Below are 15,390 nucleotides of genomic sequence, written 5' to 3'. Positions count from 1 at the left end.
TAATGGCCACTAGATGAAGCTGTTTCCTGTTTCCATTAGCATTTCAAACAGATAGACAAAACAAAACATTTGAGCTGATGGACAACCATCACTGAAGATTGGGTGTCTAGTTAATACGCTGGTCAGCTAGTGGGAACAACAGGTGTGTTTATCTGTCCTTCACATGACCGTATAGCATCAAAATGAACATGATGACGGTGACACCAAAAGTAGTTGCCTACATAGGCTCCATCGGCCTACCTCAAAGCTTGTTGCAGGTTTTAAGGTACCATTGTCTTGGGCCTGATTGATCACATACCATTCAGATGCAGTACTACCCTACATTACTGCACACTACTCTATATTACTGCACATTACCCTACATTACTGCACACTACCCTACATTACTGCACATTACTCTATATTACTGCACACTACCCTACATTACTGCACATTACTCTACATTACTGCCCTATATTACTGCACATTACCCTACATTACTGCACACCTCTCTACATTACTGCACACTACCCTACATTACTGCACACTACCCTACATTACTGCAAACCTCTCTACATTACTACCCTATATTACTGCACACTACCCTACATTACTGCACACTACTCTACATTACTGCACACTACCCTACATTACTGCACACTACCCTACATTACTGCACACTACCCTACATTACAACCCTATATTACTCTGCACACTACCCTACATTACTGCACACTACCCTACATTACTGCACACTACCCTACATTACTACCCTATATTACTGCACACTACTCTACATTACTGCACACTACCCTACATTATCGCACACTACCCTACATTACTGCACACTACCCTACATTACTGCACACTACCCTACATTACAACCCTATATTACTCTGCACACTACCCTACATTACTGCACACTACCCTACATTACTGCACACTACCCTACATTACTACCCTATATTACTGCACACTACTCTACATTACTGCACACTACCCTACATTACTGCACACTACCCTACATTACTACCCTATATTACTGCACACTACTCTACATTACTGCACACTACCCTACATTACTGCACACTACCCTACATTACTGCACACTACCCTACATTACAACCCTATATTACTCTGCACACTACCCTACATTACTGCACACTACCCTACATTACTGCACACTACCCTACATTACTACCCTATATTACTGCACACTACTCTACATTACTGCACACCTCTCTACATTACTCCTGCACCCTGCGCCATGGCCCTCTTATGGTGGAGCTCATTAAGCCAACATTTCGGATACCTGTGGGCACCTGCGCAGACTCTGCTACCCAGCTGTGGAAACAGAGAGCACTGATAGCAGGGGCCGGGCAGACCAGGCTGGGTCGTGACACACATGCAAACAGTTTCTGTTTCTCTTCAGCCTTGGTTCTTTGTTCCTTCACTGCACGGACACAGAGTCGCCTGATATCTGCGGTGTGAGATCTGTTTAGGTACAGGACCAAGACTGTATTTGGTGAAAACCCACGATGGCTTCAATATCGTCCGAGGAGATTCATTGTGCAGTGTGTTTCAGTGACTTCACCGATCCGGTAAGCCTGCCATGCGATCACTTATTCTGTCGCAACTGCATTACCGGTTACATCAATGTGACTGCTGGAGCCAGCCTGTGCCCCGAGTGCAGGCAACCCTTCTCCTCGACTGACATCAGAGAGAGCAGGTTCGTCTGCAACATCACTGCAACTGTAGGGGAATACCTGGACACCTCGAAGGGTCAGACCAAGCCTCGGGGAGACCTGATGTGCGATGAACACAACGAGAAGCTGAAGCTGTTCTGTGTGACGGACCAGAAGCTGGCTTGCACCATTTGTAAGGAGCAGGACAAACACCAGGGACACACGTTCAAACCGATGAAGGAGGCAGCCGACTTTCAAAGTCTCCAGTTTCATTGTATTGGTGTGTGTATGTGTATGCTGATACTCCTAGAATGAGATGCATATTATATTATATGATAATATAACGTATATTATATTATATATATGATATATTTCTATGACACTGTTGTTGTTGTGATGGGTCATGTGCTGAGCCGTGGAGTCTCATGTTGGGTTGTAGGGTGAGCTTAAAAGAGCTCTGGGATTTCTGGTGAAAGAGAACCAAGCATTCAATGTCCTCATTCAAGACCAATTTGCTGAGATTGCCAAGAGTGAGGTGAGACGAGGCTTCGCCCAATGTTTTCTGAGTACTCGGCTGTGATGATGTTTAATATCACCTCCAAATAATTACCAGAAACCAGTCAGATACTATTTTAGGTAATATTTACCACAAGGACTTTGTTTTACTTTCTATGTTTGTTTTGACAACGGCAGGAGAGGTCTGATGTTCTTCTGGCCCAAGTCTCTTCCCAGTTTGAGGTACTGCACCAGTTTCTGAGGAAGAGAGAGGAGGACATGCTGAGGGAGCTGGAGGAGAAGAGAAAGAGGTCTGTGTCAGCCATGCAGCAAAACCTATTTGACATCCAGGGGAAAGCAGCCGATGGCCAAGACAAGGTGGTGATCCTGAAGTCTGCACTGGAGATCCCCCGACCTGACCTCTTCCTGCAGGTCAGAGAGGACCACACACTCACACTGACACGCTCTCAGTTACTCAAGGTCTAAGATGCACACGCATTCACAAGGCAGATATGTTTACAGTATATGCATCATTGAACACTGAGGAATGAGGCTCCTCCTGTTAGACTACCATAGTCCAGGGTTCAGGCCCTGGGCTCTGTAAAGCGCCTGGGGACAATCTTATTGTTTTGGCACTATAGAAATTAAATTGAATTAAATAAAATACAACTAGCCTATTACATTGTTCTGTGGATGACTCCTCCAGCCTGTTTCAAGCAGCTTGTTTCACTCAAGCTAAATTCATTTGGCAGACACTTTTATTCAAACCAGCTCCTAGTGCAGGGCTTATCTATAAATGTTCTTATCAGTATGTATCTTATCATCACGTTTATGACCTTGGCATTATTAGCATCTTGCTCTACCACTTGAGCTCCAAGAGCACAGGCTTGGACCCGTGCCCTGTGTTATCCCAACCCCACACCTCTGTAGGGCCAAATTAACTGCATTCCTTATCTTTCAGCACTCCCTTCATGTGCTCTCAACTGTTTGTTTTTCATTGTTTGCGTGTGTGTGTGTGCATGTGTGTGTGTGCGTGTGTGTGTGTGTGTGTCTTTAATAGAGGGGATGAAAGAAAGATGCATGGACAGACAAAGTAAGTACTTATAGGTCGTATAGTCTTTTCAAGTCACCCTCAAAACTGCATGGTTTAATGGTAATGGCATGGTAAACTATGCATTCCTAAGTCATGTCTCTGACCCCAGCTCAGTCTTTACCCTTTACTGTTCAACACAATAACGACTGGTAAGATGAAGCATTTAACCCCTTGGGGATCTATGAGAATAACGTGAGCTTGTGTTTACAGGTTCGAGTCAAATGTCAAGAATCTGGTGGTGACCCCTGACTCTGTGTCAATGGGTCACTATGAGTCCCACCTGCCCTTCTTTGTGTGGAGGGAGATGCTGCAGACCATCAAACCAGGTGAGGAGTGGAACGTCACCGTAAAATAAGACACTAGACAGGGTTATTCTGATTCAAAGTGTGTCTAGAGTAAAACTAAACAAACTAACAAACAAACAAATAAACAAATACATAGGCTAAATACATATGTATATACTTCAATATTTACTCAAATAGTGGCTGGGGCCTTTATTTACCTCAGCTGCATATGATAACAGGTCTTTTTTTGAGGAAGGCTTGTATTTGATGCAGGCCTTTATTTCTAACTCCCTCTTTTAGTGCATGTGCTGTTACTACAAATTCAACACTTCCTGTAGCCATGTTCGGTTGCACTGCACTGCGCTGCTAGTTAAGTTACAGTGTAGTAGCTCCTAAATTAAAGTTTTGTCGCACAAGAACAAACAAACAAATACATATGCTAAATACATGTATGTACATACATATATATTTCCTCAAATAGTGGCTGGGGCTTTTATTTACCTCAGCTCCATATGATAACAGGTCTTTATTTGGCAGGTTGTATTTGATGCAGGCCTTTATTTCTAATTCCCTCTTTTAGTGCATGTGCTGTAAGTACAAATTCAACACTTCCTGTAGCCATGTTCGGTTGCGCCGCTGCTAGTTCAGTTACAGCGTAGTACCTCCTAAATTAAAGTTTTGTTGCACAAGAATGACATTTTCACCATGTCACCAATCAATATCACTCGGATATTTCTTCGTAGTTGGGGGCCGACCTTTATTTGTTTGTTTCGACCCCGTCCATTATTTTAATTGAATCACGTTTTTTACTTTTAGGAAGTACGGTATACATACATACAGAAATACACACATGCTGTACATAACTGCATCAACAAACATTTTCCGAACTCGCTAGTCTGAAGCAATGTATGCAGTTTAGACTACATGCTATTCAAATGTCCTTGAATAGCGTGGACTTCAAAGTAATCTGTAAACCTCTTTGGTATGAGGATGGATGTGATTGCTCTGGTCATGTGTGAACACTACTCTTCCTTTCCTCTCCCTAAGACCTGGAGCGTCTGAGCATTAAAGACCCAGGTGACTCCTATCTCATGGTGTCTCCTGAGGGTCACAGCGTTCGCCGGCCAGACAGAAGTAGCGCCAAGTACAAAAGCTACAACCCCAGCGCCAGCACCACCCAGACCTTCAAGACTGGCAGACACTACTGCGAGCTGGAGGTGGGGGGGGAAGCCGAACTGGAGCATCGGAGTTAAGGTGGAAATGGCTAAAGAGGCTTTGCTTGTGCTGCCAGAGAAGGAAATCCAGCTCCACCTTAAGAATGGTGGCTTCATCTTTACTGATGGTTCCGAGTTCCCTGTATTAAACGCCACCCAGGATCTCCCCAGAAGGATTGGCCTGTATCTGGACTGTGAGAAGCAGCAGGTGTCCTTTTATAATGCAGACACCATGAGTCTGATACACTCATCCTTCTGTAGTTTCCTCCAGCCATGCTCCATCAGTGTGTGTCCAGGCCTCTACATGGATGGGAAAAACTGTGCACCACTCACCTTCTGCTGGTACTGATACAGTTAATTGGCTTTGGATAAATGTGCCAGGTTAATTCATAATCAGTATCATAACCATATCAGCTAATGCAATAACTAATGTTAATTTAGATTGTGTTCATTTCATGTTGTTACAATCCTGCCCAGGATCTCCTGATCATGATTCATATGTTCCCTATGTTTGGCGTTGTCTTGTGTTTCTGTTTCAATTACGTGTGTTTGCTTCCTTGATTGGTCATGTGCTTCTATGTTTACCTCCTGTGTTCCATATGCTTTTGTTGTCCCTTGTGTCTTTGCTCATGCCCCTTTCATTACTGCCCGTTGTGTCTTGTTGTTCCCTGCCCACCTGTGTCTGGTTTTCTCATTGGATTTACTTCTGTGGATTTAAACCCTCTTGTTTCCCCAGTTCTTTGACTGTTTGTGGTTACTTAGTGTTTGTGTCCATGCTGGCTCGCTGCGCTGTTCCTAGATGTCAGCTAAGAGTTCTTGTTTTGATTTAAAGTTTGTGTCTTGAGTTGTGTGTCTGGGTCCTACCTGAGGTGAAGCATTACACGTTTGTTACCCAGTAAATCGGATGTTATTTGTGCTATATTTGTCCAAACAGGGCTTCAGTCTCTGTGCTTTGGTCCTTAACCTGAGTCAGAATCTCCAGTCCTCACATGCAAAACCAAAAGACATTTGATCACACCAAATTTGAGCATGTCATACATCTATGTGTACAACAAGTACAACAGCACATAAGACAAGGCCCTGACCGTGGCAGTACAGTTACACAGGCTTCCAGTCAACTACAAAGACAGTCAAAGAGGCTGAGTCACACACCAATCAGAACCTTAAGATGGATAGATAAAAGGGCCATGGGTCAGCTCACTTGTTCTGGAACAATGGATCCACAAAGACCTTCTTGAAAATGTACTCATGTCTTTATACTGTGCCCATCGTGTGAAGAGGTTGTTCTGGCGCTTAAAATCTGTGCACAGACCACAAAAGAGCCGTGCAAGACAGGCTGCTGTGTGCTCTGAAGTTTGTGCTTTACATAGAGCAGACAATAGACAACCATATTCTATAAAACATGTGACATGTGATGATTACCAAGTCTGTCCTCGTGGCTAGTTGTATGGGTGGTTATATGAATAGGTATGAATTTCATTAAAAAAAATGCAGCACAACGTGTCATGGCCGGTGAGGCCAGGTAAATATAGTGAACTCAAAAGCAGACTCAGGAGCAGCAGGACAGTTAAGGTGTTCTTTAATGCGTTTGAAGCAGTCAGGCAAGACACCCAGTTGGCAACAGAAAAGTCAAAAAGGGAACTCAAAAATCAAAAGGTCACAGTAGAGGTACAGGTAAGGTTCAGTCAAAAACAGGCAGAGAGGTTGGTACACAGGTAGGCAAAAATACAGGCAGCGGTACAAAAGGGACTTGGCTTGACTCACGTGGTAACACAGAAAGAGGTTGGCAACAGATTGGCAGATGGGCAAAAGTTTCCGTAACACAAGGCAAGAATCAGAGTCCAAAAACAGGCATGGGTCGAGAATAAGCTTGGTTGAAGACAGAATCCAGAAGTAGCTCTCCAACAAGGCTCAGGAAAATGACGCGGTAATCTGGCACTGAATGTCAGTCCTGGTGTGCTCTCAGTCAGGAGACAGGGCAGAGGGAAAACCTAGCACAGAGCCTACGGAACAGCACTGACATGCCAGATCACAGACTACAGAGGGCGTGAACCAGGCCGGCCTGTGACACAACGTTGCTGAGACACAGAGCAGGTGAGTACATGGCACACTACCGTACATTACTGCACACTACCCTACATTACTGCACACTACCCTACATTACTGCACACTATTCTACATTACTGTACATTACTCTACATTACTGCACACTACCCTACATTACTGCACTCTACCCTACATTACAACACACTACCCTACATTACTGCACACTACCCTACATCACTACCCTACATTACTGCACATTACTCTACATTACTGCACACTTCTCAGTAATGAAAGGTGTACTGTCTTTTGTTGCATGTCGACTGTGGGGCATGTATTTTTATTATAGTAAATGTAAACGGTTAAGAGCAAATACCCAACTATTCAACTTAGAAGTAATGCAATTACTGTAAGGCGATACAATTTTATATATATTGCACAAGGGTGTACTCACTTCTGTACTCACTATATTGTACATTTACATATACATTTAGTAATTTAGCAGGCAATTTTATCCAAAGCAACGTACAAAGGAAATAAGACAATCCAGTTTGACCACTTCTGGTGCCAACCGTTGGGCATAACTCATCCTGCTGAAAGCGTACATACACATGCAAACAGTTTCTGTTTCTCCTCAGTCTTGGTCTGTGTTCCCTCACTGCACTGACACAGAGTTGCTTGAGAGCTGCTGGGTGAGATCTGTTTAGGTACAGGACCAAGACTGTATTTGGTGAAAACTCACGATGGCTTCAATACTGTCCGGGCAGATTCAGTGTGCAGTGTGCTTGAGTGATTTCACCGATCCGGTGAGCCTGCCCTGCGATCACTCATTCTGTCGCAACTGCATTACCGGTTACATCAATGTGACCGCTGGAGCCAGCCTGTGCCCCGAGTGCAGGCACCCCTTCTCCTCGAGTGACATCAGAGAGAGCAGGTTCGTCCGCAACATCACTGCGACTGTCAGAGAATACCTGGACACCTCGAAGGGTCAGACAAAGCCACAGAAGCCACAGAAGGCCCCAGAGCCTCAGGGAGACCTGATTTGCGCTGAACACGACGAGAAGCTGAAGCTGTTCTGTATGACCGATCAGAAGCTGGCGTGCACCATCTGTAAGGATCAGGAAAAACACCAGGGACACACGTTCAAACCGGTGGACGAGGCAGCCAAGAAAAACAAGGTGTGTGCGGTGCAACTAAATTCCCAAGTTCCAAGCTGTGTGGGTGTGTGTATGTGTGTATGCTAATACTCCCAGAATGAGATGCATATTATATTATATAATAATATAACGTATATTACATTATATCTATATAATATATTTCTATGACACTGTTGGTGTTGTAATGGGTCATGTGCTGAGCCGTGGAGTCTCATGTTGGGTTGTAGGGTGAGCTGAAAGGAGCTCTGGGATTTCTGGTGAAAGAGAACCAAGTACTCGATGTCCTCATTCAAGACCAATTTGCTGAGATTGCCAAGAGTGAGGTGGGTGAGACAAGGCTTTGCCCAAAGTTTTCTGGGCACTCGGCTGTGATGATGTTTAGTATCACCTCCAAATAATTACCAGAAACCAGTCAGATACTATTTGACGTAATATTTACCACAAGGACTTTTTTTTAACTTTCTATGTTGGTTTGGACAACGGCAGGAGAGGTCTGATGTTCTTCAGGCCCAAGTCTCTTCCCAGTTTGAGGTACTGCACCAGTTTCTGAGGAAGAGAGAGGAGGAGATACAGAGGGAGCTGGAGGAGAAGAGAAAGAGGTCTGTGTCAGCCATGCAGCAAAACCTATTTGACATCCAGGGGAAAGCAGCCGATGGCCAAGACAAGGCAGTGATACTGAAGTCTGCACTGGATATCCCCCGACCTGACCACTTCCTGCAGGTCAGAGAGGACCACACACTCACACTGACACCCTCTCAGTTACTCAAGGTCAAAGAGGCACACGCATTCACAAGGCAGATATGTCTACAGTATATGCATCATTGAACACTGAGGAATCAGGCTCCACAAGTTGGAATACCATAGTCTAGGGTTCAGGCCCTGTGCTCTTTTAAGCACCTTGATACAATCTTATTGTAAATTGCACTGAATGCAATTAAATACAACTAGCCTACTACATTGTTCTGTAGACGACTCATTTAGTCTCAAGCAGCTTGTTACACTCAAGCAAATTAATTGGGCAGACACTTTTATACAAACCAGCTCAAAGTCTTGCTCTACCAGTTGAGCCCCAGGACCACAGGCTTGGACCCATGCCCTGTGTTATCCCAACCCCATACCTCTGTAGGGCCATCTTACTGCATTCCTTATCTTTTAGCACTCCCTACATGTGCTCTCAACTGTTTGTTTTTCATTGTTTGTGTGTGTGTGTGCGTGCATGTGTATGTGTGTGTGTGTATGCATGTGTGTGTGTGTGCAAGTGTGTGCGTGTGCGTGTGTGTGTGTTTGTGTGTGTGTGTCTGTGTGTGTGTGGCTAGTGGTGGCATGACAAAGGATTTCCTGTAACAGAGGGGATGAAAGAAAGATTGGATGGACAGACAAAGTAAGTACAAAATAAGTAAATAGGGTAAATAGGGTACTGTAGTATTTTGAGCACCCACATGATGGCGCTATAGAGTTCTGTTAGGATTTAGGATTAGTAATGCCTAGCTATGTGATTGCTCATGCCTGTTGTTACTTTGATTCACGTTCAGTAAAAGTAGCCGCTGGCTTTAATGCTGACCGTCTCACAAGCTTCTTCTTGTTAATTATGCACAAACATAACAGGCACAGTACATACAGTATGAATGGTCTTTTCAAGTCACCCTCAAAACTGCATGCTTTAATGAGATAGAGACTCAACCAATCATTTGAACCACACTGACAAGCTAGACCAGTGGTTCTCAATCTTTGAAAAAAAAAAGCACTCCCTTTGAAATATTAGTTTCAGCCAAATACTGCCTAACTAGTGCACAACATTTTTGGTAGAAAAAAGTGCCTTTATAACGAGGTACAATACAGCACTGCGCAATCAGTGATTTATTAATCAACCACCTGATTTTTATGGCATTTCCCAGTTTACCACAGTTGACAACTGGTTTATTGAACTCACATTTACATTTCTTATTGAACTTATTATAGTATACTTATTTCAGGAGTTATGCATGACTGATGTGTTTTTAAATGAACATTTAACCAAGTCATGTCTATTACCCCAGCTCAGTCTTTACCCTTTACTGTTCACCACAATAACGACTGGTAAGATGAAGCCTTTAACCCCTTGGGGATCTGTGAGAATAACGTGAGCATGTGTTCACAGGTTCAAGTCAAAGGTCAAGAACCTGGTGGTGACCCCTGACTCTGTGTCAATGGGTCCCTATGAGTCCCACCTGCCCTTCTTTGTGTGGAGGGAGATGCTGCAGACCATCAAACCAGGTGAGGAGTGGAACGTCACCGTAAAATAAGAGACTAGACATGGCTGTTCTGATTCAAAGTTTGTCTAGAGTAGAACTAAACAAACTCACAAACAAACAAATAAACAAATACATAGGCTAAATACATATGTACATACTTAAATATTTCCTCAAATAGTGGCTTGGGCCTTTATTTACCTCAGCTGCATTTGATAACAGGTCTTTAGTACGGTTTACATACATACATAAATACACACATGCTGTACATAACTACATCAACAAACATTTTTCCAACTCGCTAGTCTGAAGTAATGTATACAGTTCAGACTACATGCTATTCAAATGTCCTTGAATAGCGTGGACTTCAAAGTAATCTGTAAACCTCTTTAGTATGAGGATGGATGTGATTGCTCTGGTTATGTGTGAACACTACTCTTTCTTTCCTCTTCCTAAGGCCTGGAGCGTCTGAGCATTAAAGACCCAGGTGACTCCTATCTCATGGTGTCTCCTGGGGGTCACAGCATTCGCCAGGCGGACAGAATTAGCTACAAAAGCTACAACCCCAGCGCCAGCACCACCCAGACCTTCAAGACTGGCAGACACTACTGCGAGCTGGAGGTGGGGGGAAAGCCAAACTGGAGCATCGGAGTCAAGGTGGAAATGGCCAAAGGTCAAATGACTAAAGTGGCTTTGCTTGTGCTGCCAGAGAAGGAAATCCAGCTCCACCTTAAGAATAGTGGCTTTGTCTTTACTCACGATGGTTCCGAGTTCCCTGTATTAAACCCTACCCAGGATCTCCCCAGAAGGATTGGCCTGTATCTGGACTGTGAGAAGCAGCAGGTGTCCTTTTATAATGCAGACACCATGAGTCTGATACACTCATCCTTCTGTAGTTTCCTCCAGCCATGCTCCATCAGTGTGTGTCCAGGCCTCTACATGGATGGGAAAAACTGTGGCCCACTTACTTTCTGCTGGTACTGATTCAACATTTCATTGGCTTTGGATAAATGTGCCAGGTTAATTCATAATCAATACCATAACCATATCAGCTAATGCATTAACTAATGTTCATATAGATTGTGTTAATTTCATGTTGTCACAATCCTGCCCAGGATCTCCTGATCATGATTCATATGTTCCCTATGTTTGGCGTTGTCTTGTGTTTCTGTTTCTATTACGTGTGTTTGCTTCCTTGATTGGTCATGTGCTTCTATGTTTACCTCCTGTGTTCCATATGCTTTTGTTGTCCCTTGTGTCTTTGCTCATGCCCCTTTCATTACTGCCCGTTGTGTCTTGTTGTTCCCTGCCCACCTGTGTCTGGTTTTCTCATTGGATTTAATCCACTCTGGGAGGGCAACGCTATTCAAGGAATATTCTATTTCTCATTATTTGCAAATGTGCAAATAATAGGTTTGAATTCTTCAGTTCAGTTCACTTCAGTTACTAAACACAGTGACCTGATGGAGGGGCAAGCATGTATAATAGAGTTGACACTGTGTGGTGATTGGTTGAATAAAGTGAGTTATTGGTTGAATTTGAAATGATTCTACTTTCAGTGATGGCACCATAATTAACTCTGGCATTATTTGGCTATATTTGTCCAAACAGGGCTTCAGTCTCTGTGCTTTGGCCCTTAAAGTGAGTCAGAATCTCCAGTCCTCACATGCAAAACCAAAAGACATTTGATCACACCAAATCTTCAGCTGAACCTGGCCAAAACGGAACTGATGGTCTTCCCAGCCAAACAGGTCATCCACCACAACATCAAGATCAATACTGACTCTTTATCTCTTGCTCCATCCAAAACAGCAAGAAACCTCGGGGTCATTATTGATGACCAACTGACCTTCACGGCCCACATCGCCTCTGTCTCCAGGTCGTGCCGCTTTGCGCTATACAACATCCGCAAAATCAGGCCGTACCTAACCCAGTATGCCACCCAGCTGCTGGTGCAAACCTTGGTGAGCTCCCGCCTTGACTACTGCAACGCCCTCCTAACGGGCCTGCCGGCTTGCGTGGTGAAACCACTACAGATGATCCAGAACGCGGCGGCGCGTCTGGTGTTCAACCAACCGAAAAGGGCACACGTCACCCCGCTACTCATCGAGCTCCACTGGCTGCCAGTAGCTGCTCGCATTAGGTTCAAGTCACTTATGCTTGCCTACAGAGTGCTTACTGGTTCTGCTCCCACCTACCTAAATGCTCTTGTAAGGGCAAATGTTACACCCAGGACGCTGCGCTCGTCTAGTGAGCGTCGTTTGGCACTGCCGTCCGTGCAAGCACGGCAATCCAGACTATTTTCATTTATAGTTCCACGTTGGTGGAACGAACTGCCTAGTACTACCAGAGCAGGGGCGTCCCTCTCTACCTTCAAGAAGCTTTTGAAGACCCAACTCTTCAGAGAGCACCTCCCCTCCTAACTGGCACCTGACTAGCGCTTAACTTGCACTTCAGCAGTTACATTCCTGCACTTCTTTTTCCTCTTTTCTAGGTTGTTGTTTTTCTAATTCTCATGTAAAGTAGTATTTATTGTTACACCATGCTTTTTTATTGCTCTTAGCTTGACTGTTCTCTCCCTTGTACGTCGCTTTGGACAAAAGCGTCTGCTAAATGACTAAATGTAAATGTAAATGTAAATCTGAGCATGTCATACATCTATGTGTTGCATAAACAACGACCACAAAAAGTACAACAGCACACAAGACAGTGCCCTGACCGTGGAAGTACAGTTACACAGGCTTCAACTACAGTTACATCGGCTTCCAGTCAACTTCAGTTACATACACTGCAAAAAATCAGCCTTCAAAAACAAGAAAAAAAGTAAAAAAAATGGGGTATATATCACTTAAAATAAGCTAAATTATCTGCCAACAGAACAGGAAGATTTGACTTACCAAGACTTTGTAAAAAAAAGTAAAAATATCTAGCCTCAAAGAACCCAAATATATCTTAAAACTAGTGTGGCCAGACTAAAAACAAGTACATTTGTCAAAATATTTAAGAATAATTTTCTCAGTATGTAGGAAAACGTGCTTATATTCAGCACCATGGACCATGATCTCGAAATAAGGCTATATGCTAGGCAATTTATCTTGAAATCAGTACATCTACACTAAAAACTAGTACATTTGCCTATATACCCAAAAGATTTAAGAATTATTTTCTCAATAAGTAGGAATATGTGTCAGCCTATTGGGACTAGGTGAATGGTTTAGTGTGTATCTAGCTTGCTGTGATTATTGTGTGTTGTGCCTTTTTGAGTGCTGTGCTTATGAAATGTATCACCCTTTTATATTCACGGTGTGTACTGCGTGATCTTACATTAATGTGCACCGTGTGAAATTGCATAGAACACTGTTCACCACACAGACTTCCCCTTGGGGCTCACTGATTGCTTCATTGCTTGAACCTGGACACATACCTGGACCATTAGTAACCTACCTATCGACGGGAGCGAGGGCAAGGAGGTGGGGTATATAAACAGGGAGGTGCTGGATTACTGGAGGCCCGGCGGGGACAGCGAAACGGAGACTAACGAACGGACGGACGGACGAACGGACGAACGGACGGACGAACCGACCGACGGACGGACGGACGGACGGACGAACGAACGAACGGACGGACGGACGGACGGACGGACGGAAGGAAGGAAGGAAGGAAGGAAGGAATTGGGCTGCAACGGATGGAAGCAGCCCAGAACACGCTATCATCACGGAGAGCTGTATTGGAATAATCCATGCTCACAATTCCTGAGCAAAGTAACGTAAGCTTTGCCTCCTACTTTTATATGTCATTATTACTGTGTACGTGGCCTGCGGTACGTTGATCCTTTGCCTGACTATCCGAGGTCTGCTGGTGGCCATTTCCGGGTTGGGACCGAAAGGATTCCAATGACCGAAGTCGGAACCAAGAGAAGCCAACGTGGCGAATATTCCAACGCTCACGCTACCCAGCGTGAAGGGAAGTATTTGTTCCATCTAAACCCCATTGCGCTGTTTATTGCATTGGCTGAGTTTTAACTATTTATTTTACTGTGGTGCATGGACTGCTTGCTTCGAGAGGCCGTGACTGACGTCATTGGGAATCCCCGGAGAAGCCCATCGTCTTGAGGGGGGCGTCGCCCATGACGGCACGACAAGCGATCCACACTGGACAGATGTCAACCTTTATTTGACTGCAATTGGACCCCAGCTGTCTGCCAGCTCGCTACTGGGTTTCCCTTGTGGACATTTAACTTATTGAAAGACTGCTTTTAAAGATATAAATATCTTCAACCTTTTATACAAATAAAACTATTTTTTATAATGAAATACTGTTGGTACTTCTGTGTCCTGGGCATTCGTAAATTTAAGGAGGCAGCCATACGGCTGACATATGTGCTTAAATTCAGCAAATGCTAGCACTATCATAGTTGTACTGATTTCAAGATAAATGACCTAGCATATAGCCTCATTTCAAGATGATGGTGCTAGCATTTGCTGAATATAAGAACGTTTTCCTCATTCACTTTAACCTGCTAAAGGATGATACACTTTTGCTTTAAGAACAGACTTTAACTTAGTTTAATACTGTCTTTGCACTGTATAGTATTTTCTCTACAGGAATACATAATTGCTGTGCTGTAAAACAATTTTTTTATATATGTAGAGATCAGAAGGATAAGATGCTTGAAATAAGAAATTCTAACTTTGACAAAACAGTTTTGTACTTATAATGCCTTATAATTATGGCAATTCTAGTTTCAAGCAATAACGTGCTGACAACCTGTAATAAAATCTCAGTAACAAGTAATAAAACCTTATTAAGATAACCTGGCCTGGAGAAAAACTTGAAGCAAGTGAAATGCTCTAACATAAAAAATGCCTGGTAAGAAATATCTTGTCAGACAAAAACAAGCATATATTGCCTTGATTGAAGATATTTCATCTTACTAAGATTTCACTTTTTGCAGTGTAGGCTGCCAGTCAACTTTAGTTACATAGGCTTCCAGTCAACTACACAGACAGTCAAAGAGGCTGAGTCAGACACTAGTCAGACACCAAGATGGATAGATAAAAGGGCCATGGGTCAGCTTGGTTGATCTAGAACAATGGATTCACAAACACCTTTTTTGAAAATGTACTCATATGTTTATACTGTGTCCATCATGTGAAGAGGTTGTTCTGGGGGAAACCATAAGCGCCTAAAATCTGTGTTTACAAGCTGTGAT

At 43.6% G+C, this 15,390-nt stretch overlaps 1 protein-coding gene and 1 pseudogene across 1 annotated transcript; both read left to right on the top strand.

Moving 5' to 3' along the window:
- Positions 1–1,517: 1,517 nt before the first annotated feature.
- LOC105912983 lies at positions 1,518–5,099 on the top strand (annotated as a pseudogene).
- A 2,158-nt stretch (positions 5,100–7,257) lies between these two features.
- LOC105912982 (nuclear factor 7, brain-like) lies at positions 7,258–11,715 on the top strand. The gene is made up of 6 exons (XM_012841994.2): positions 7,258–7,971; positions 8,178–8,273; positions 8,437–8,670; positions 9,267–9,331; positions 10,088–10,203; positions 10,636–11,715. Exons 1-6 carry the CDS (start codon positions 7,537–7,539, stop codon positions 11,160–11,162), a joined length of 1,473 nt encoding a protein of 490 aa, XP_012697448.2. The 5' UTR covers positions 7,258–7,536; the 3' UTR covers positions 11,163–11,715.
- The last annotated feature ends 3,675 nt before the right edge of the window (positions 11,716–15,390 follow it).

Source organism: Clupea harengus, chromosome 11 (genome assembly GCF_900700415.2).
Source record: "Clupea harengus chromosome 11, Ch_v2.0.2, whole genome shotgun sequence".
Classification (NCBI taxonomy): Eukaryota; Metazoa; Chordata; class Actinopteri; order Clupeiformes; family Clupeidae; genus Clupea; species Clupea harengus.
Note: the sequence above shows the minus strand (reverse complement) of the source record. Positions and strands in the feature narration are given on the sequence as shown.

Excerpts from the sequence above, each read along its gene's own strand:
- LOC105912982 (XM_012841994.2), top strand. The coding sequence starts at position 7,537 with ATGGCTTCAATACTGTCCGGGCAGATTCAGTGTGCAGTGTGCTTGAGT. Across the intron at positions 8,671-9,266 it reads GACCTGACCACTTCCTGCAG|TGGTGGCATGACAAAGGATT; the intron begins GTCAGAGAGGAC and ends GTGTGTGGCTAG. Across the intron at positions 10,204-10,635 it reads GCTGCAGACCATCAAACCAG|GCCTGGAGCGTCTGAGCATT; the intron begins GTGAGGAGTGGA and ends CCTCTTCCTAAG.